Genomic DNA, 22567 nt, shown 5'->3' with positions numbered 1-22567 from the left:
TAAATTTCTTGGGCCAAATTCAGTGCTGTTTGGGGTTTCTCAGGGTGTTAGTCTGCAGAATTTGGCCCCATGCATTCAATATGTTGTCCCTGATGTGTCCGTGGAAAGTGGTGCCATCAATATTATAGACTAGAGTTAAGTTTTCATTGGAGTACGTGTGTGCATGGCCTTGAACTTAAAATACTTTTGTTACAATTTCCTAATCTTTCTTATGGAGAAGAAGTTTGGGTGAGTCTTTGTTGCTCTTAAATAGGAGGGGGCTGGTAATTTTAGAAATTTAAAAAAAAATGTGTTCTTTTTTTAGATGGCGGTCGAGTTTCTGCATGAACTGGATGTTCCATTTTTTAAAGTAGGATCAGGGGATACTAACAATTTTCCATATTTGGAAAAGACAGCAAAGAAAGGTGAATCATTTTATTTTTGACTTTTATTAACCATCACTGAGTCCCAGCAGTTTAGCTCCCACCCATTTCCCTCCCACATGAGACAACCATATGAAAGCTTCAGTAACTCTCAATTTGGAGTATCTCTCTTTGTGAATTCTTTTAAATATCCTCTGTTACAACCTGGCCCAGTCTCCCTCTCTGAATGGACACCAGTCTGTTGTGCATGACTCCAACTGCTGGATCCCATGTACTTCTAAGTCCCCTGGTTCTAGCTCTGGGTCTCTCAGGCATGCTCCCAAGTGTAGACCACATGTGTAACATCCTTCTTGGGCAGTGGCACCCCGCAATCCAGCCACTTTATACCCCAAAACCAGTGATCTAGCCCTCCCAAACCCCCGATTGCTTGTACTTGTTCCATCAGAGTTCCACCTCTCTGGGGGCATGCTGAGCTTCTTGATTAACCCCTTCAGTGACAGCGTGGCAGGAAAACAAGGGATTTCTTAATCACAAACAATTTACTCTTAAAGCACATTAGAGAGTGTTAGATCTTTAGACAATAACAAACAGTTCTGAATGCAGCACTCCCACCAAAAAAAAAAAAAAAGAAACAGTCTGATCTCTCTCTCCCAGTGAGTCCTAGGAGTGATCAGCATCCGTAGGCTAGTCAGCCCTTCCTGCCTCCTTAGAACTCCCTTAGCTAAAGGACATGAGAATAAAAGGAACAGAGGCTGTTTTAAAACAGGTGAGCTTCTCTAAAGAAGGGGCCAGACCACCAAGACATTCAAGAAGATCAGTCTGAGTTTCAGCTGTCTCTCGGTTTAGAGCCCATGAAACAAAATGGGGTTAGCAATTTAACACAGACATACCCCCAACCTGTCTCAGCATCAGTTTTAGCAATTAGGCACACTTGATGTCACGCATATTTAAATGGAATGTATTTGCTTTTAGTGTATTTTAGCGTTAAGTGAACAACAGAGATACGGTGTTTTTGTTGCTGGCAAAACATTCTAGTTTAATTTCACACAGCAAAATGAAATCCTTGACAAATCCGCAGGTATGGTGATCTAGAGATATGACCAATCTAAGGGCTAGTATACACATACAGTTGCTCCAATTTCAGTGAAGGTGTGATTTTTAAACTGATTTAGTTAAACTGGTGCAAATATCTGTGTGGACACTCTTAATTTTGTTTAACCAGGCTTATATTGCTTTAGCTTAAATCAGTTTGGAATAGGTTTGAGCTATATCAAAATAAGCCTCTCTTACACTGAAATAATGGTAATCAAGACAACATTTTGCACCAGTTTAACAGAATCTGTTTAAATTCAGACCTTAAGTTAAACCAGTGCAACTTTCATATGTAGATGAGCCCTAACTCATGAAGCCTTGGGAGAAAAATGACGCTGTTTGTTTTACTGGCCAGGTCGCCCGATGGTAATTTCCAGTGGAATGCAGTCAATGAAGACCATGCACAAAGTTTATCAGATTGTGAAACCGATCAATCCCAACTTTTGCATTCTCCAGTGCACCAGTGCTTATCCTCTTCAGCCTGAAGATGTCAACCTCCATGTGATTAAAGTTAGTGAATCACACCTGATGTGCAATGTATTGGAAAAATATATGTTTGCAAAACTGTGGAAAATGTTTAGACACATGCTTAACTTTATGCACATGATTAGCTGCATTGTTTTCAGTGAGACTGCTCACTTGTATATCTACGTGCAGTTTTAGGATCAGGTCTGAAGTATCCACTGCTGAAATGTTACATGTGGTGCTCTATTTTAAAGTTAATTTGTATCCAAAGCATTTTATATACATTTTAAAATTGGTTCAGTCCAGTTGACGGTTGGATGGGAACAGAGACATACCACTATCTTTGGATTTTAAGTGCTGATAGATGCAACTTAACTAGGAAAAATGCCAGAGACGTTTTAGGGTACTCATACTCGTTGTCCTAGCGAACCCCTTAAACAAAATCAAGCTAGTCAGTAGTGCAGTGCAGCTAGTTCATGTTAACCAAAAGTAGGATTTACTTGTTAAACAGCCAACCATTTGTTTTGTGACACTGTAGCTGTCCGTATATTCAGTTAGTCGTTATATTTGCTGTCTGTGACTGTGAAATTGATATCCTTATAATTCAAATCAACTTTGTTGTCATTCAAGGCATATCAGTCAGCTTTTCCAGATATCCCCATTGGCTATTCTGGACATGAGACTGGCATAGCCATTTCAGTGGCAGCTGTTGCTATGGGTGCTAAAGTACTGGAACGCCATGTGACTTTGGACAAAACATGGAAAGGAAGTGATCACCAGGCATCCCTGGAGCCGAATGAACTCGCAGAATTAGTGAGAACAATCCGTCTGGTGGAGAAGGCAATGGGGTCTCCAGTCAAACAGCCCTTGCCCTGTGAAATGGCCTGTAGTGAAAAGGTAACTTTCCTTTTGAATTCACATGTAGCTAAAGGCCAACTAGACTGCCAATTAATTGTTCTTCATTTACTATGTAGGACATGCAACTTGCTAACAGTTTGTAACTGCAGATCCTCTTCTACTCCCATTAATATAGCTTCTTCTGCCTCACCACCCCAAACTCTTTTGCTGATAAATGATAGCATCAACAGCCTTCGCTTGTATATACTGCTAATACTGCAGAATTTGTTTCTTAGCATAGACTTAACACCACGTATAGTTCATCCATTAGTTTTGTCGGCGGATAAATATTTCTACTGATAGGGTAATCTTACCAAGACGGATTACAGTGCAGCTCCAGTCAAGCAAAGGTTGGTTACAGTGCCCTCTGGTAGAGCCAGGCTTGGGCCTTAGGAATCTGTAGATCTCTCCTCTTCTCTGGCCAGTTTTGGGGAAGGCAGCAGGCTCTCTTCACTGTAACTGGAAGAACCCCAGTCATCCACACCCCATTCTAGAAAGGATTTTTTAGTGACACCTGTGACCACAATACAACCGGGCATTCAGTTGTATTTACAGTGAAGATTTCCTTACTAAGACATATTTGCTAAACTGATTTGAAGTCAGTGTATTTAAAATTGGACACGCAGGGGAGAGCAAAGTCACTGAGTTTTCTTTGTAGCTGCTAAGAACCCCTCCCCCCCATTTTCAGTGGGCTTGTCCTTGGTAGTTTATTAATTAGAATGTACTTGGCTCAATAAACTAACCCTCTTCTATTGGTATTTCTGTAGCTGGGAAAGTCTGTGGTGGCAAAAGTGACTATTCCTGAAGGTACGATGCTGACTCTTGACATGCTCACAGTGAAGGTGGGAGAACCTAAAGGATACCCCCCTGAAGAAATTTTTGATCTGGTTGGCAAGAAAGTCAAAATAAACATCGAAGAAGATGAAACAATCACTGAGGATGCAATAGAAAATCATGTTAAAAAAGTCAAATGCTAAATGTAAGCATTCACTTCTGTATTGTTTATAACATGCTGTGCAGCACAATACTGCAGTCATACACTTAGGAATTAATAGCATGATAGCTTAAAAATGAAGGGCTTCAGGTATGAGAATCTGAACAGAATTTCTGCTTCATGTTTGCAAAAAGATATTTGCAGCAAACTTAGTGAAATTATGAACCCAGTTTTATTAGAAGTTGCGTAGTATTATGACCAAAGATCCTGTTCAGAAATGTCTTATTTGCTAACTCAAGGTCAGGATATCACAGTAATAGTTATGTGGGTGAGAAGATGTCTGTGGGTTTGAGTGAAGCAACAATGGTGCACAGGTTCCTTTTGGGATGGTTGGGATATAAAATGTCAATATGCGCATACCAGTCTCAGTAGCACTATCCTAGCAGAAACTTCCCTCATTAGACAGTTATGCAGTAAATATTCTCTGTGACCTTGTGTTTTTAAACACCTTTCTTTGAAGCATTTGATGCTAGAGCCTGGACTACGTGCTGCACTTCTGCACCCTTACGACAGCTCGTTTGTTCCTCTGAATTTTCCTGCTATCTTTCTGCCCCTTACATCAAGTAAGTGTGGTCTGCATCTTTCTACAATTCCACCTCCCTCTTTAAGCTTTAGGTTCCAGTTATTGCATGAGGAGGAGCAAAATGGCCGCTAACAAAGGCAATGCCTTGTTATAAGAAAAGAAATACACTGCTGATGGACTACTTTCTGCAAGCAACCATGTGGAAATTTGTGCCTACCATGGAGGGCTATAGATGCAGAAGTATCAATGGGGAATGCTAGTACTTCTCCTACTATTATGGGTCCTCTCTGCTGGCCTGGGATCAGATTGAAATTTCACCAAACCGGAGACCAAGGTCTGCTTCTCCTTCCTGCTTGGGTAATACAAACTGTGTGATTTTGACTGCACTATGTTCTGAGCTTTTCTTATATTTTTGTGTTTTTATTCCTGTGTCTTCCCATCCCTCTTTAGCCTAAGAAAGGGAAGCCAAACGGAACTGAATGTCGACAAGTGGAAGGTAAAACACATTGCTGGGTTCTAAATTAGCTAGATTCTCTCTGGGGGTGAGGTGGGAAGAACTGAGTCACTGGGGATTGCCAAGTGCCCAGAAGTGGTAGAACTAAATGTCAGGCTGTATGGAGGAAGGGAGACAACACTACCCACCAGTATTGTAATGCCATTCCATAAATCAATGTTTACACCCTCATCTGGAATATTGAGTTCAGATTTGGTCATTGTCTCAGAAAGGATATATCATATCAAAAAGGGCAGTAAATTAGAGTCATGGAAAGGCTATAAAGAGGAAAAAAAAGTACTTTGTTCAGCAGTATATAAAATAGATGGTCAGTCAGGAGTGCCTATTTACCCTGTCCTCTGATTTAAAGAAGAGTAGCCTATCTAACCAAATTGAAAGCCACACATTTAAAATGGATAAAATAAATTTTTTCAAATCCTAAAGCATAAAAATTACTGTGGGGAATTCACTACCCCATGATACTGAGGCCAAGAGCCTTGCAGAAGTCTGACATTTTTATGTATGCTATCAGGCATATTTACACAAGGTGAGATCCAAAATACATACAGGACCTCAACCTTCAGATCACAAGCCAAAAACTAAGAAGAACCTTCCCTCATTAGACAATTATGCCGTCAATATTTGCTGTGGCTTTTTTTTTTTTTAAAAGACACCTTCCTTTAAAGCATCTGATGCTAGAGACTGGACTACATGCTGTACTTCTGCTCCCCTATGGCAACTCATTTGTTCCTCTGTCTCCCTGCTATCTGTCTGCCTCTTCGTTTGTTGCCTCCCCATCATCTCCTTTACAGTGAGAGCTGCAGCTTACTAATTGCTGCTGATTGCCTCCTGTATGCAGGGTGACAGGCTTGAAGAAATAGCAGCTGTGCGCTGCAGGACATACACTCTTCAACTATCTTAATTACTGGAAAAATACCTTGTTAGAAATCACTTCAATGAATCTACAGCAGAAGTAATTTTTATCAGTGATGGTTGTTGCAACTTTCTACCTCTTAAGACTTTAGGTATCTTAATGTTTCATTTGAAAGGTTTATCTTAAATTTACTGCTGCAGTGCCAGGAGCTTGTATGGCTATACATTTACAATGGGAAGGGTTTGTTTCATTCAGCTTTGTGCTTAAATTGTATGAATTGTGATTGTGAGCTTCAGTCGATGCAGAATGCTTGCCTTAATAGATTGATACTAAAATGATTGTTGAAAGAAACATTTTTATTGAAAACTTAAACAAAAATAAATCAAGTTTGTCAGAGAAACGCTTCTACTTTGACATTTCGTTTTAACAAGGAGGGTTAGCCTTTGCCTGCACTAGCATTTTTCTTAATATCCCATGGGTGCACTACAGCACAGATGAAACAGCATGGTTAGAGAAAACAATAGTTAAAGCACTACAGGCTGTTCTACACTAGAAAAAGGACTTTTGTGGATGCAACCTCAGAAATCCTTTGGCGTATGGATTTGAGAAAAGAAGAAACCACCCCCCTTATGCACACCTAACGTTAAGAATTCAGTAACTGTATTGGAACAACGGTCATGACAACCTGCTTGAATGTGAGTGTGTGTGGTCAAACTGTCATCGTTAAGCTGCAATCAGCGAGAGCCTTTGACGTTAGGAAGCTAGAGAGAAATAAAAGCAATGTCCTGAGGCTGTATCTCCCAACTCCATAAGCTCTGCAATAGAAGTGACAATGCCGCTAGAATCTAAGGCGAAGATGGTCCTTTTCCAAAGGGGGTAGAGGCTGTACAGCACCACAGTGTTTCTTCTCACTCTACGCTGCTGGTATATGGGAGAAGGGTGGCTACCTGCAGAATTGCTGCAGTATGCATTTCTGGAGAGGAGTGCATCTGCAGAAAGTGTGACTAAGACAGCAGGACAGGCTTCCCTAATGTGCCAGTGTGCTGTACCACTTAAATCAGTTCAGTTCAAGCTCTAGTTACTGGATCCCACACAAGACTAGCTATAACCACCATAGCTAGTTAGCGTCGATGTAGAAGTCCCCACTCCAGGCAAATCTGAAATGAGTTCTAGGCAACAGTGAAAGCCACCCTTTGATTGTTCTTGGAAGTGGATGATGCTTTTCACCATGAGCTATTTCGGTTACTGGATCTGTTCTCCAAATTCAAGCTGAAATGACAAAATTAAACTAAAAGGTTGTACCTTACATAAGCCAAGCTCAGAGTAATACCTATGCAAGATGGTAATCTCTTCAGCCAGCTGAGAGGTAAGGCAGTAGTTTAATAAAATAGATTGCTAGCTCCTGTTTCAAATATCAGTTGCATAAGCTATGATCATCTAGCGAAAATAGGACTATTTTATTTTGTAAGTCACAGTGCACTACAAAAATAAAGTGTAAAATTGCTTTAGTCTTTTAGACTCTCAGAGAAGATTTCCTACAATTCCAGAACCTGACGTACCATTCATAAATGGCAGAAGAGCACTTTGAAAATACAATTATATAAAAATCACTCATCTATAGAACAGTACCTTCTGGGGTGTTGGATTTGCCTAAGACCTGAGTATTTCTCTACATGGGGTACCGAGCACCATATTTTAGGGCGTGATCAGTACTGCGTCAGAAATGTACCTGTAGCTACACTCTTTAAAGCCTTACACTACAGTATGGCTGCAGTAATCTGAGAATTAATTTATAATTCCTTTTAAAGTTGTTTTACATACAAATAATTGAAAAGCAGGCTCCGGTTCATTTCTTTGTCTCATTGCTTCCTAAGTCAGTTTGCAGATTGTTATTGCACCTTCCCACAGTCTCAGCGCTGGGTAAAGAGGCTCTGTGAACTTGCAACGGAATGTATGCAGGTGAGCCATGCCATCCGTTACATTATAGAACGAGAGGATGCCAGCCTCGTAATCCAGGAAAACACCAATTCGTTCTGGATCATCATCTGTCAGGATCAGGGTCCTCTCCCCTTTGTGAAATGCCCAGTATTCAAGGTCAAACCTTTTTATACACCAGGATGCTCTGTTCCACCCCAGTCGACAAGTTTCAGAGTCTCCATGTCTCTTGATGGAAGGGTATGCTGCTCCAATCCACCATCCTTGTCCAGCGTGAAGCACGTCCACTTCCCAGTAATGGCTCCCAGAGAAGAAAGCATCTTTGCTCAAGACTTGCCATAACTTATCAAATCTCTGGGGGTTGCCAGGGTAAAATTTCCTTCTCCAGCTGCAGCTTACTGTAAGACGATCATCAGACAAACTCAGCCTGGGATGAAGGCTATCGTATTCCAGGGTTGGAGATCTCGCATCTAGAACCAAAACCATAAGTACATGTTGCATGTAATTATCTGAAACTTGCTGAGTGACTAATAGAAACCTCTTGAGACAAGTCAAACCTGATTCCTCTGAATGAGAGCAAGTTTATCAGCCCACTGAAATTGACTGTGTTAGAGGACTGTAACCTTGCTGGGACAATGCAATTCAAAAAAGGGTGGGGGAGGAAAACTGCATATTTGATTACTTGTAGTTTAAGATACTTGTCAAGGGAGTGGCCCTAAAACAAACTATAAAATGAGTGTCCTATTTCTTTACATACTGGGTTAAAACATTCTTAGTAAACTGTAACCAAAGAAAACTGCTTTGCATAAGACTGGAGGACATGATATTGGGGAGAACCAAATTCAGTACATTAAATAGCAAATAAGTATATAATACCATCTATTGCTGTAGATTTTAAGGACACTTATTTTTCTTAGAACTGATTTTTCTACCTCACTCAAATTGCTGCAGATACCTCATGGAAAACAGAAGGAAAATATTCTAACTGAGTCCAAAGTGGGTGTGATTTGCTGCCATTCTGATTTGGTAGTACTTTACTTCAAATTTGCAGTCATTCAGCACAGGTGCAAATGACTAGAGAACTGATTTGTCACTTCATTGCACAGAGCTCGTGTTTACCATGTATGTAGATCAGGGTTTTTTTTTTCCCAAAGTGAAAGTCATTTTATACTGTGGAAAAAGTTAGGCTTTGTCTAGTCAAGGAAAGGTGGTCACGCTCAGGGTGTGCTTAGCCAATTCATATTAGGCTCTTTGACATTTTTCCTTGTCTAGTTAATGCTGCAGTGACCCTTACTTTAAAAAGCAAAATGAAAGCTTACTAATGGTGTTCGCCCAAAACAGCACTCGCACCCTTTCATAGCAAATAACTTTGTCCACAAAGCCGCGGGTGACAGCCAAAGACACAAGTGCTTAGAATTTTTAACAATCTGGATCGTTTTGTGATTTGATCTTTATACAGTCCTCCACAAGTGTGTGTTTGAACTGTTTCCTGTTTAGACTGTGAACTCCTTAGGGCTGAGGGTTGTGTCTTCCATTATGTTCCATACAGGACTGAACACAATCAGTTGTACTAGCCTGGTGATTCGGGCACTCACCTGGGATCTGGGAGACCCAGGTTCAAGTATCTGCTCCTAATCAGACAGAGCAGAGACTAATGTAGTAGAAAGAGAGAGCATGAGACATTAGGCCTGGTACAAGGGCCCTGGTATGAGGCCTAAGGCCCTATTACAAAGCTGATGCCTGCTTGCAGGTTCGCTTGCTGATACATGAACCTGGCAAGAACAGGGCTGCTGTTTCAAAAACATAAGCACTCCTAGGCACTAAGTATTCATGTAAACACATTCCAGAAGGATACTACCAGAACACTCTGATCCAAGGTTATGGTTTAAACATGCTCCCCAAAGATGGTACAAGGACACAGTGACCCCTCTTAAAGATAAGATCAGGGTGATGGATAGAGGTGTTTGGATCGAACCAACGTGTAGAAGGTAAATGGTGGTAACTAACCACGTCAGAGGGGCAATATGTAACTTGCTTTTATCAATCTATAAAACAGAGGTCACAGAGGGGGTGTCTTTGTCTGGCTAAGGGGGGAGCAGAGTCCTGCTGCTCACTGAGCTGCGTTAATTGTCTTAGTCTCCCCGTAGAGTCTGCCAGGTGCTACTACCATGCTTCGTTGACAATAAACCCGGCCGAGTGCCTTCACTACTGCACCAAGTCTATGGTCTTCCTGGGCAGTTCTAACGAGGTCTGCTGTGTTAACTATCTGTTCAGAGCTGGAGCAGCACACAGAGAACACACGCAGCTAACAACGGACAACAACCTGAACTCACGTCTGCCAAAACACAGGTGCCCGAACAAAATCTGGCTGTTCTGGGGTCTGTCTTTCCTCCCCCATGCCATCCTGGACCTGAGAAACATTCCCACAGAATATTTTTGTTTCAGGGCAGAGGAACCCACAGCTGAAAAGTGTGCCTGGAACAAACCTACCCGCTCCATGCCCCTGTTCTTCCTTCAAACAGAGAGAGAACAGTATCTGCCTGCAGTGGGCGTTAATTGTTGCAGAGTGTTTCTCTAAACAGAAAAAGAAGCTGACCAGTATCCATTATTGTTGTGCTTCTGATATTTACAGGGCAATGATTTGTAAACCTGTTCAAACTTCCTAAATAAATAAATGGATGTATTTTTTATATCTATGGCAATTCCTCTTTGCGGTCTCTACTGTCACCTAGTGGTGGACTGCAGATAACAAAAAGATACTGAGTTGGCTTCATTGAGTTATATAGACCCCCCGCCCCAACCTACCAAGGCCCGAATGTGGAATGCAGTTTGTGACAAAGACTCCAGATGAGGGAGACAAAAAAATTACTCCTGCAGGAAACATAACAAGCAGTGGAATCCTTCGTTTGGTGTAAATAACTCTCTCTGAACCCTCTTCTCAATGAGCCTGCATTGCGGAGGTCAGTAATTTTTGGCGATCGAAATGAAGGGATACCAAATTTGCATGGAATGGAGGTAAGTGGAATTAAAAGAGATGATGGGCCCCCAAAAGAAGGAGCAGTTGAGAAGTCTGGATCCAGTTACTCTTTTCCTAGTAACAGCTTGTAAAGTTGTATAAATAATTAAAGGGATATACTGTCAGGTCAAGCGTTGCTAAAAAAATAATGTAAAACCTCAGATAAATATTTCCATGGGATATAATAAAACTTCTTGGGAGTGTGTTGTGTGTGTGAGTGTGAGTGTGTGTGTAAACAAACATTCCACTGCAGGGTAAGCTCAAAATTCCAGCAAAGTGCTGAAGTTAACTAGAAAAAAACAAAGAGTATCTGTTTTCATTCTCCAAACAGAGAAATGCTGTTTGCTTGTTTGTCCCTTAAAGTGGATTATTACTAAAAAAACAAGCATTTTAATAATCCACAGTTATTTATAACTAGCACTTTACACATCCACTAGCCTGTGGTGCACTGAAAAGCTCCCCTAAAAAAGTCAGCAAGGCTGACCCATCATTGTCAGCTTTGCACAGACAAGGAATTGTATTTCTAGTCCTTATGATTGCAAAGATAACTTCCCAAATGCAAACCAATAAGTACTTGTCCTCCTGACTCTGCAAACACAGATCTTGAAATAGAAAGATGCAAAATGCTAATCAACCAAATCATGCATCCAAGTCACAGCTCGACAGCGCCTAACTCTGCTTATCCTTAATATTAAATGCTCACAGAGACACCACCCAGCAGATTAAGTGCCTAAGCAAGAACAGTGTCTGGATGAAAAGCAGCTAGCTGTATCTCACCCGGGCAAGACAGAAGTGGTGCAAGTGGAAAGAACTACCCAAGAACATATCACCCTCACTAGAGAGGCTACACTGCTGCTGGATTGCCAAACAGTAACAGCTGCTGGAAACCCATTCTTCCATCTCTGACTGGCCAGGGACCATGCAGCTCCTCTTGGATGCCACGTTAGCCAGAGACAGACACATCATGGTTTATATGCTAATTTGGTGCAATGACAGCATCCGTCCCAAGTCTGGTCCATTGATTCAGAATATGGCAGCCCACCCAGAGCAACATAGGATAGCGTGAGCACATCACACCCATGTTCCCGATACAGCACTGACCTCCCAGTGATTCAAGGTTCTGCAACTCTGACCTTCTATCGAGGACAGTGGAATTTTTAACAACCAGGGCAAGTGTTGGAAGAGCAGTAGGCAGCTGTTTCTCAGTGGTTGGCCCTTGGCCTTGATATTAGAGTAGCCACAAAACCCACCATCTTCTGGACAAAATGCATGACTCAGAACTTTCCCACAGCAATACTGATAATAAATTACAGAAAATTTACTGCATAGCTTGCCTACCCATTCTGGGAAAGAGAACCACCAAAAGATCAACACCAAGGAGGCTACATGGTGGACCTATGTAATTGTGAAAGGTCTGGTCTACGTGGGGAGTTATTCCTGATAAACTCCAGGGGGCTGCTCTTTTTCCAGAATAAAAGTGCCTTATTCTGAATTAGTTTAATCCATTTTGGAATACTTTTGATTCACGCCCTACCTTATTCCAGATTAATTTTCATGTGTAGACAAGCCCTAAGAAAGGCAAATATCATGAGGATGCACGGAGGATAAACATCTAAAGAAGCTACATTAGATACACTAGCCAATTAATAGGCTTGCAGGCAGGGCCGTCCCAAGGGGGATGCAGGGGCAAATGGCCCCGGTGTGCAGCTGGGAGCCGCCCACTTCCCGTTCAGTCCCAGTGCGTAGCCGGGACCCTGGCGGCAGTTGCCCACCGCCCGCTGGGTCCCAGTACGCAGCCGGGAGGTGGGCTGCAGCCCACCCCAAAGCGTAGGGCCCAGGGCGATTGCCGCTATTTGCCCTCCCCTAGGGACAGCTCTGCTTGCAGGTGTAAATATAAATGCTGTGTCAAGATTTTCAAAAGTGACAGCAATTTTTGTTTTCTGACTTGAGGCACTGTAGAGGTGTCTGATTTTCAGAAAGTACTGAACATCCACCTTCTGAAAATCAACCTCCAAAGTCCCCAAAAACGGAGGTATCCAAACTGTAGGCACTTCTGAAACTCTTGCCCTGGATTATTGCTGGGAACAAAGGAAAGTTTGGTTTAATGTTACTTACGTTTTAAAAATAGCGATCGATCAACTTTAGACGTTGTTTTCAGCAACAAACCAGGCTCCTTCTTTGAAGTGGCATTAAGGCTGCTGAAAATGTCTAAGGCACAAATGAAAAGAGACTGTTTAGAAAATGTCTTTTCAGGAAGAACATATCTGCTGCTTATAAGGGGAGTCTGCACGGAAAAGTGCTTTGAATTCTAACTGCAGTATGTCACATTCCCCTTTTCCAAGCTGATTGGCTGACAATAACTACAAATTATATTTACCAGTGGAAGGGGAATTTATTTTCTACAAAATTCTACTTCCCACCCTAAGTCCATTTGCTAGCACAGAGATGCGTAACACACAACCCAACAACTCATCAGAGAGCCCAGCATGCAACACGCTCCACTAATCATGCTACAGGACTGAATCTCTGGTTTCTAAGTATCAAGGGGGGAAAAAAAAAACCATTTCCAAGAGCGTACTCTCTGTATACAGACAATTGTGAAACAGAATGTAGCCAGATGGTTAGACTCATGCAAAGGCAGATATATGGTACTATTACTCATTCCCTTCATTACATTGCCAATAAACTTCCAGGATCCCCACTGTTCCTGAAGCCATCCTGTTGCTTCATGCCATATTTGATTCAATGTCATCTAGTGCATCTTTCACAACAGGGGTCAACTTGGGTAACTGGGTGGCCTGTGATATACCAGAGGTGAGACTAGATATCTAATGATGCCTTCTGGCCTCATTACCTATGAATCTATGAATCATTGGAGTTTCCAAATGGGGCGAGGAGGTTATTTTTCTTCATGGCCCTATATTCCACTAGGAATGCCTTGTCCTTAAAAATCCATATACACCATGTGTAACAAGAGACACTCACTCAGAAAAGAGTTATAGGTAGGAATGTATTAAATACTCTGGGGAGAATACCTGCTACTCTAACACTGCTATTTAAAGATATTACAGAGCATAACCTTGCATTACAGCACTGGACTAGCAACAGTGAATTAGGAGTGAGATGGTGCAGCTATGGGGGCCTGGGCCTCCTAGGTTCAAACTTGGCAGGCCTTATTAGAGGGACTTTAAACTAGGTAGGTTATTACTTAGAGCTGAAGCTCTTTGGGGGCAGGGACTGTCTTTTTTATCTGTATTTGTACAGTGCCTTGCACAATGGGGCTCTGGTCCATGACAGGCTCACAGGCTTTACTGCAAGACACATAATGAACACCACCACAAACAACAATGAGAAAAGGGGGAGACTGAGCGCTCTTTCAGTTAACTCAGGAACGAGGCACTTCTAACAAACAGTAAGGCAGAAGACAGAGTTGGTTCAAAACAAAAGAAGAAGAGCTCTCAGTGTACTAGCGTATCCATCCATTCGGAACACGGAAACCAGGACTGCGGAACGTTACTAAGCGAGGGCGAGTGGAGTGTTGTAGGATGAGTCTCCCAGCAGGCACGGCGATACAGACAGACATTATACAGAAGAAACAAAGGGCAGAAGGGGCATGTATTTACCACTAGAATAGCTAAAGTATTTACAAGGTCAGAAAGTGCTACAAGAGGACATGAGGCTACAAATATGTGAAGGATGCCAGCCCCAAGGAGAGACAGGAAATAGGGCCCGACAAGAGCAACGGGACAAAATGTAACAGGAAAATTTAGACGGATCATCAAGGACAACTCGCTGACAGCGAGATAGTGGAACAGTCTCCCCAAGGAGATCGTGCAAGTTCCATTGCTGCTGAAAGACTGGATGTTTTCATAGGCCTTTCCCAGTGCTATGTTCTGTGAGCCGGCTCTCTCACGCTAAAAGGGGCTAAGTCACTCAGCACCCTTTCTTCTCACTGAAGCTCTGGGACTTGAGAGTTCCCAGCACCTTGTGTCTGAAGTCCCCATTTTCAGTAGTTTATAGCTAGACAGAGTTTTACTGACTCCATGGCAGTGGCATGGAGGTAAAAGATGAAGCGGGTCAACTAACCTAAGCTAACTTCCTTACTCGCCAAATGAGAAGTGGGTAAAAGTTTACCCGCATTTACCCTCGATTACACTGCTGCTACGTGGTGCCGGTCTGCCCGTGAGTGCTACTGAGTGTCAACGGCGAACGAAGAACAAGCAGACAGCAGGCAGCTGCACAACAGAAAGGGTTAAAAACATAGCACTGTCAGAGGCACCTTCTTTAAGCCGAGCTTCTAATGGTTTCTGCACAATGGACTGAATAGCCCTTGCAAATCCCCTGAAATGGTTCATAACATGCTCAAACGACATAGGCACTGGGTGCCACTGTTCTGCCGGAGTCCTCTGCTCCTGCATGTCTTTTTCTGATGCTGTGTAGTCCTGTGGACAGAAAACCAAATTCTAGAGTTAGGCAATACCTTTTGGCCATTTCTTCCCTCTCCAAACCCCCATGTGTGCTCAAAGGCTGAGGTGGAGCCACAGATTTGCACTCTGTTTCTCCAGCCAGCAGGAATAAATCAAAAACAACCAGCAAAATCTACTGTCCACAATACCAAGCCCTTTAATTCTCCCCGTGTTTGGGCTTCTTAGTACAATGGCAATAGCCAAGTTCTGGTATAGCCAGCCTGTGTCCCAGTGTAAGGGGTTCCTGTGGTGGTGCAGAGCTGGGTACTGCTGCAAGATAAAAAAATTTGGGGAAACATTGAATTCTGAAGGGTATTTGGCCTGGCTATACCCTTGTCAGGGTTCAGGCAGGCTCCACATTTTCTACCCCTGCAGCATGCATAGGCCAGGCTGTCAAGAGGGTTCAGCTCCTATTTAGGTCCTAAAATGAATTGGCCAGAGTTTCACTAGGTCTCCACCCCCTACAGCTCCCACTGGTCTCATTGGAGCGGGGTGTGTGTGTGTGGAGAACTCTCTGCTGTTCTCAATGGGAGTGGTTGGGCGCAGAGCACTTCTGAAAATCTGGCCCATACCTTGTACTGCAGAGTGGTACAGTCCAGCCATCCCCACCATAAAAATGGGTCATGAGGCATTGGGAGAGGCAAACAAGGGGAAATTCAAGCCACTTAAAAATGAGAACCTGAGTATCTTTACACTCGGATGACGACACACAGCATTATCCTTTGGCACAGCATTATCCATTGGTGGAGCCAGTGGTCTCATTCTACCCGTGTTAGGAAGAACAGGCTTAATTCTCGAGCCTGTTGAGTCAGGCTAAGGGGTATACTGAAGATGCAACAACATAACACAGGCCTTCCCAAGAGACTGACATGGAAGGATCGAGTGTCCTCTTGCATTTGTGTCAAAATTTTTCAGGTCTTTATGCCATTGTGTGAAGAGTATCACAGAGAGAGATAGGGCAGTACCTACCAGTAGGTGATACTATAGGCCCTGCCTTCTGGAAAATGATGCTCATCACCTGTGGAGCTTGGGAACTTCTGTGGTGTCAGTGAAGAGAACAACTGACAACACTTAGCTGTCACGGGTTTCTTAGCCAGGTATCCCTTTGCTCACATGTTCAAATGTGTATGCACTGCCCCAGGAGTGGGTTGGAGGTGTTGACTTGTAAAAAGGGACAGGGATATAGGAAAAATGGGTATAATTTAGCCTATCTATTTCACTTAATGATAAAGCTCCAGGTGATCTAAACCCAGTCTAAAGGCAGAACCATGACTATGCAGGTTACTAATTGGAAGGGCAGGAGCTAGACTATTCACCAAAACAGAGAGGCAAAAATAGAGGGGAAAAAAGAGGATAAGGCACATATATATCTCCAGAAGCAAAGACCACAGACCTCCAAAGCGGTTCACCATTAAATGTCAGAGGCAGAAAGAGAGTGAGATGCTACCTTTAATAACTGAATGGGATCACTTCGCTGTTGTATCTGCCTGACTCGGTCTGAGAAGCTCTCTATGATTTTAATTCGTTCTTGACATGACTCCGTCTGCTGTTCGTACATCCCAAGGGCCCGTTGAGTCTTTTCATCTATGAATTTTTTTGTCAGCCTTTCCTCTTCATCAAGTAATAACCGGAGTTCGGTGAACTTTCCTGCCAGACATGCTTTACTAGCTGAGGCGTGTGCCTACAGATAAAAACTGAATGGCAGACGCATTCAGAGCATTAGTGTCTCAGACGTTTCCCATCAGACTTTAAAAACTTACACTGCCACAGAGTTTTACTGAGCTGGAGTTTTCCTTTTAAAAAAAAAAAAATGGTGCAGCCACAGTCCAGAGAACCACAGTTGTTTGGGGTTTTCCTGCTATATTGTCCTGGGTGAAAAAGCTCAGGGACAGATTCTGATACCTTTACTCTCATTGATGGCACCTTAATTTCAGTGGGGCTACTCACACAGTAAGATACTGTGAGAAAGGGCATCAGAATCTACCTTTAGCTAGCAATGTCTGGAGTAACATCAGGATGACTCCAGAAGCCTGGCAGACGTGAGATCTGGATTTCTCTGTATGCCTGAAAGGGAATATTTTATGTCCTGTTATCAAACAAGTGAGGGAAGTAGAACTGTTGGAAGGAGGGTGTTTTAATGTGAGGGACAAAGGAGTAAATGTCCAAACCAACATGGAAAGGGCTATAGATCACACAGAGCTATTTGCTGGGCACACTATGGAAATACTTTCAGAGTAGAGCGTAAGCTTCTGGGAATATTTCTACCTGTAGGTTTTGGACAGGACTGAGAACACGGCTAGTTCTCTACACAGAATCAGTAATAGTTTTCCTGGCTTTATTGGACTCAGATCCTCATATGATGCAAATCGGTGTAGCTCCATTAACTTCCACAGAGCGAGATCAATTTACATCAGCTAAGGCGGTTCATTGTTTGCGATGTGTAAATAATTATTTCAGTACCTCTCTCCCAGATATGTATGTCCTGCACTCACCATCAAGTGGCTGACTGCGGAATTGAAACCAGGGCCAGGATTTCTCTTTCAGGGGTGCTCCCCCTATCCTGACAGAAGAGTGCATTTGTTGGCTTGGCTAATGTCGTTCAGGGCGGTGGCCTAGCTATAGCATCAGAAGAATTCCTTCTCCTGGCTTATACTGCTTCTACACTATGGGACTCTGACAGCAAAGCTATACCAGCCAAGATTCTGCATAAGCCCTCTGTGTCAGTTTTACTGTAATCACTATTTGACTTTGGGCTTTTCTGCATGTGAAACTTTTACCAATTATACCAGGATAGTAAAACAGGCACAACTCCCCATGCAGGCACTCTTATTCTGTAAGACTGGCTTTTTTCAGTTTAGCTTAAACCCCTCCTAAAGTGACAAACTAAACCACAAATAGGCACTCTTCTATGGATGGCCACGAGTGGTTACACCAATATAACTACAACGGTTTAGAGTCACACCCCTCCTTACACCCATACAACGTTCCCATGTAGACAAGCCCTTTGCCAGGTAACAGAACACGGGGCACAAAAAAGTTAATCACAACATTTACAACAAAAACTTCACAGCGAGTTTACTTTTCACTCTAGAAAACCCTGTTTGTAGCTTGAGCAGCTGCTGATGCTGCAACGTGGATGGCATCTGAAAGCTACTCTCTGGTTAATAAGCAAGTTTCCACTTTACCTTAAGGTCATTAACAGCTTGTTCTATATGACTTATATTGCCAACTTCCTGTTTCTTTTTCAATTCTAGCTCCTTCAAGCACGTTGCCGTGAATTCCTGTTCAGTATGTAAAATAAAACACAAAATCATACTTGGTCATAACAATGGCTACAAACATTGTAATTATCCATTTTTCTTTCTACAGCGGAAGAATACAGTCAGAAACTGCCCAAATCATGTGTTCATACAAGAAGGTAAATATCAATACCTGTTAACTAGAGCACATATTTGAACATTTAACCAGCCCACCTGTGCTAATTCTTGCACCGTTCAAAGATACGTACAAGCTGATATCACTTCGGCAAGACATAGGGAAACCTACTGGAAAAGCCTGTTTTTCACTCTGAAATCTCTATTGTTGCTCAGACCAGAATAATGCCACCTGCACATGTGTTTAACAAAGAAAGAATCCCAGCTGAGCATCTAGTTGATTTAGGAGCCTAGACATCATTTTCAAAGGGTATTTAGGCTCCTAAATCAGTTAGGCCTTTCAATGCTGAACACAGAACCACCTAAATACCTTTAATAATCTGGTCTTTATCATTCCTAGAGCAGATATTTTAGAATAATATCCAGTCTTGATTTAAAAATTGCCAGTCAGGGAGAATCCACCACAACCCTGGGTAAATTGTTCCAATGGTTAGTTAATTCACTGTTACAGATTCACACCTTATTTCCAGTCTGAATTTGTCTAGCTTCAACTCCCAGCTGTAAGATCACGTTAGACCTTTCCCTGCCAGACTGAAGAGCCCACTATCTCTATCGCTATATTTCACTATCACTATCTGTGTGATATAAGTGCTTCCCACAGAGAGCTCCCCCTGAAATGGGAGCTGTATAATGGCAGTGATCAGGGCTAGGGCGAAACAAAAACAGCATTGTCAGATCTGCATGTTCTGTACGTACACCTGCCGATTTCCTTGCTTCTCTCCATCCGCACAAAACTGGGTCTCTGGGTGCCCTTCTCTCATCCCCCTCAGATTATACATGCCTATACTTTGTCAATAGTTAAATTATTTCTTTCCTTTCTGTCTGGGAAATCAGTCACTCAGGGTCTGGACGTTTGCGGCATCTCTGGGAGGAAGGGCAGAGCTGAGACGGAAGCATTGTTATGCTGAAAGGTATTAATGGCTCCCACTGTTTAGTTCTTTGATCTATAGACAATTACAGACTGGTTAAAGATGAAGGGGATACCAGATGCCAGGAGCTCTGTCAGCTTCTCATTTCCCTGTTCCCATTTTCATCCAAATCAATAGGGCTCTGCCCATTGAGGCCTAGATTATTCCCTGACGTTTTGGAAGCGATCGGATACAGTGTTCAGAAATTTCTGTTTTTCTGCATGTAACACAATAATGCTATTCACTGGAGTGTAGAACCTTGCTTTGCTTGGCCAGCATGGGCACCACTGTCTCCTCTGGCCAAGATTTTTCAAAGCTGGAAGCCTAAAGTTAGGCTCCTGTGTCTATATTTAAGTAACTAAGTGGCTTGACTCTACTGAAAGTCAAATGACTTCTTTTAATACCTAGCTATAGATTTAGGAGCCTACCTTTAAGCACTCAGGCTTGAAACTCTTGGCCTCTGTGGACAGAGGGGAAGAAGTCCCTTTAGATCTCTGATCAGGGGGGATAGAAGGGGCAATCTGCCTTTAGAACATTTTTCCCACTTGCCTCCTGGGAGCCTGTCCAAGGGTGTTCTGTGGGGATAGCGACCTGTCTCCCCAGTATTGTTCCTCCCCATCAGACCCATGGGACTTCTGCAGTTTGCTAGAGCTGGCCCTCTGGCCACATTGCAGAACCTTCCCCATCCCACTGGAGGATGAGGGGCTTCTTGGGGCAGTGAGAGTCCCTGGCAGCATGGAAGAGGCCTGGGAGTGTGCAGAGCTTGGGAACCCAGGCTTGGGTGTGGACAACCCCCTAGATTGCTCTGCAGGGGAAACAAGGACAAACCCCATTTGCCTCCACTCCCCCCCCAAGGAATGATCCAGAGGAATCTCTGAGAGGGGAACCCGCAGAATTTCCTGCTATGTATGCTACTCCCCCTGCTCCAAACACGAGCGCACACTCAGGCAGGCTGCAGCACTTATCAGCAGTGAGTACTCAGAACTGCCTTGCGAACATTTCTGCACAGCTCCGATTTGAGTCCCAGCACACATCTGCTTGTGAGGTCTTCAAGTCTTACACAGGATAAACAAAGTAACTGCACTGCCTTCAGGAGCATTGCTAAAACATTGCCTCTGATAGGAATGCCAGGAACCCCCTCACACAGCAACAGAGAATTTTGGTTTGATCAGTTTGGTTTGCTTTGCATATTCGACTAAACTTTCAGAAAAGACAGCTTGGCTAAAAATGCGGGGGTTAAAGTGCCAGAACCCAGGCGCGTGTGCCAACGTCCCAGCTCACCAATTACACTAAATACTGATGCCATGTGCTCATGCCCTGAAGAGAGCATGCCTTTCTCTTCTACTGAATCCACAGTCAAAAAACAATTTTCTGATAAGAAAGCTATTAGAACTGTTTCTGATACATTGTCCTTCCAATATCGTCTGGGTGAGTATAAACTGTCCTGAGGGCTACACAGATAAAATTCACTCACGCCAAGAACAAGCCTTTGTTGGCAATCACTAGGTGAAAATCAGATCTCTATGGCTGTCGATTCTTGAAATCTCCACCGCCCAGAAACCAGCAGATGTCAGCAGAGGCTAGATATTTAGGGCCTGAAGTTCCAGGGAGCTCAGCACTCACAAATCAGGAGCCAGATTTTCAAAAGAGTTCAAGTTCCCTTTTCAGAATCAAGATAAGCAGCCGGATAATCAGAAGTACTGAAAAGCTAGTCCGAAGGATTGATTCTCCACAGCCAGGTGCCTTGCCAGAGTCATTTACGCTGGTGCAAAGTACACGTCAGCTTCTAGCATCTCAGACGAGTTATAGCATTTGACCCCACTTTGCATTTATTTTGGTTACGTGTAAATGACTACACAATGCACAAAGCAGTGGAGAAACAGTACCTTAGTATTTTAACTGGAAAGCTGTGGGTTTATGTTTCGAAACGCTTTGAATACTATAGCTATTCCTTCCTCCACCATTTTCATTTGCTCCTCTCTTTTTGAAAAATCCTGCTTTGCATCTGAAACTTTCCAACTCTGTGATTGTTCTGGTAGTGGAAAGAAAACTGTTTCAGTCACTGGGGGAAGGAGGTCTTCTTCTGCTTAAAGGGTAGCTGAGGTAAGAAAGAGAGAAACTTATCATGCTCCATTTTCCTTTATTTCTCTGACAAGAATTACCTCCACAGATCCCCCACCACTGGGAGAATAATCATCAGTGAAAAGAAAACACCTGTGAGGCTTCATTGCAATGAGGTGAACTTTGTACAGTCTAGCTGGTGACCAGATAGCAAGTGTGAAACACTGGGACACAGGGCGGGGGTAATCGGTGCCTATGTAAGAAAAAGCCCGAAATATCTGGATTGTCCCTATACAATTGGGACATCTGCTCACCCTACTGCAGGGTCACGCAGAGAGGCAGGCCCTGCTGCACAGTGCGGGACCAGGAAGGGACGGGGCAGGGTTAACCACCCCCAGCCACGGTCAGGCACTACGCCTGGTCCATATAGGATCCAGGACCAGGAAGGAACCCAGGCCCGGTCCAGCTCCAGAGAGGGTCTCTCACCAGGTAGGGCCTGGGCAGGGTCCCACAGAGGGGCAGACGACGGGTCATGGGCCAGGGCCCGGTCCCCCAGAGGGCGGAGGCCAGGCAGAGATCTGTGCCCGGTCCGGTCCCTCAGAGGGGCGGAGGCCATGTCAGGGCCACACCGCTCCCCTCCCCCACCCGCCACAGCCCGCCCCGCCCCGTCACCTTGGTGCCCTGCGCGGCCTGCGCGACGAGGCTGAGGCGGTGGCCGCGGTGGGCGCCCAGCGCCGGGCACAGGGCGCAGACGCAGGCGGCGCAGTCGGCGCAGAACAGCTCCAGGGGCCGCTCCGGGTGCTCGGGGCACCAGCGGCCCCGCTCCCGCCGCCTCCACAGCTCGGCCGCCGCCGCCTCCTCCCCGGCCGGGCGCAGGCAGTGCCCGCGGAAAGCCGGCGCCCCGCCGGGCTCGCCGGGCCGGTGCGGCCGCGCGTGGGCCTCGCAGTAGGAGGCCAGGCAGGTGAGGCAGCTCCACTCCGCCGCGCCCGCCTGCCCGGCCGGGCACAGCTCGCACCCGCCGCCGGCCCCGGCCTCCCGCTGCGCCAT

General features: G+C 44.1%; 2 protein-coding genes across 9 annotated transcripts in view; one reads left to right on the top strand and one right to left on the bottom strand.

Moving 5' to 3' along the window:
- Positions 1–10278, top strand: part of NANS (N-acetylneuraminate synthase) — a 19638-nt gene extending 9360 nt beyond the window's left edge. The window contains exons 3-8 of one of the 8 annotated variants that reach the window (XR_010920775.1): positions 305–404; positions 1810–1964; positions 2550–2816; positions 3584–4667; positions 4784–4829; positions 9772–10278. Coding sequence is in view for 4 of the 8 variants with exons in the window: in XM_067553369.1 (XP_067409470.1) it covers positions 305–404; positions 1810–1964; positions 2550–2816; positions 3584–3793 (732 nt within the window). In the remaining 4 variants the exon portion in view is untranslated. The other 7 variants (XR_010920776.1, XR_010920778.1, XR_010920777.1 and 4 more) reach the window with 7 other exon arrangements.
- TRIM14 (tripartite motif containing 14) lies at positions 6036–22567 on the bottom strand. Its single transcript, XM_067553492.1, has 6 exons — positions 22193–22567; positions 18303–18398; positions 16565–16798; positions 14931–15093; positions 12767–12859; positions 6036–8105 (listed from the first exon to the last, which is right to left on the bottom strand). The coding sequence occupies exons 1-6, from the start codon at positions 22565–22567 to the stop codon at positions 7570–7572; spliced, it is 1497 nt and encodes a 498-aa protein (XP_067409593.1). The 3' UTR covers positions 6036–7569.

The sequence above is a fragment of the Emydura macquarii genome, unplaced genomic scaffold (assembly GCF_026122565.2).
Source record: "Emydura macquarii macquarii isolate MOO-44397 ecotype Brisbane River unplaced genomic scaffold, CSIRO-AGI_Emac_v2 contig_1451, whole genome shotgun sequence".
In the NCBI taxonomy this organism is placed as follows: Eukaryota; Metazoa; Chordata; order Testudines; family Chelidae; genus Emydura; species Emydura macquarii.
The sequence above is the reverse complement of the archived record's forward strand: the minus strand, read 5'-3'. Positions and strand labels throughout refer to the sequence as shown.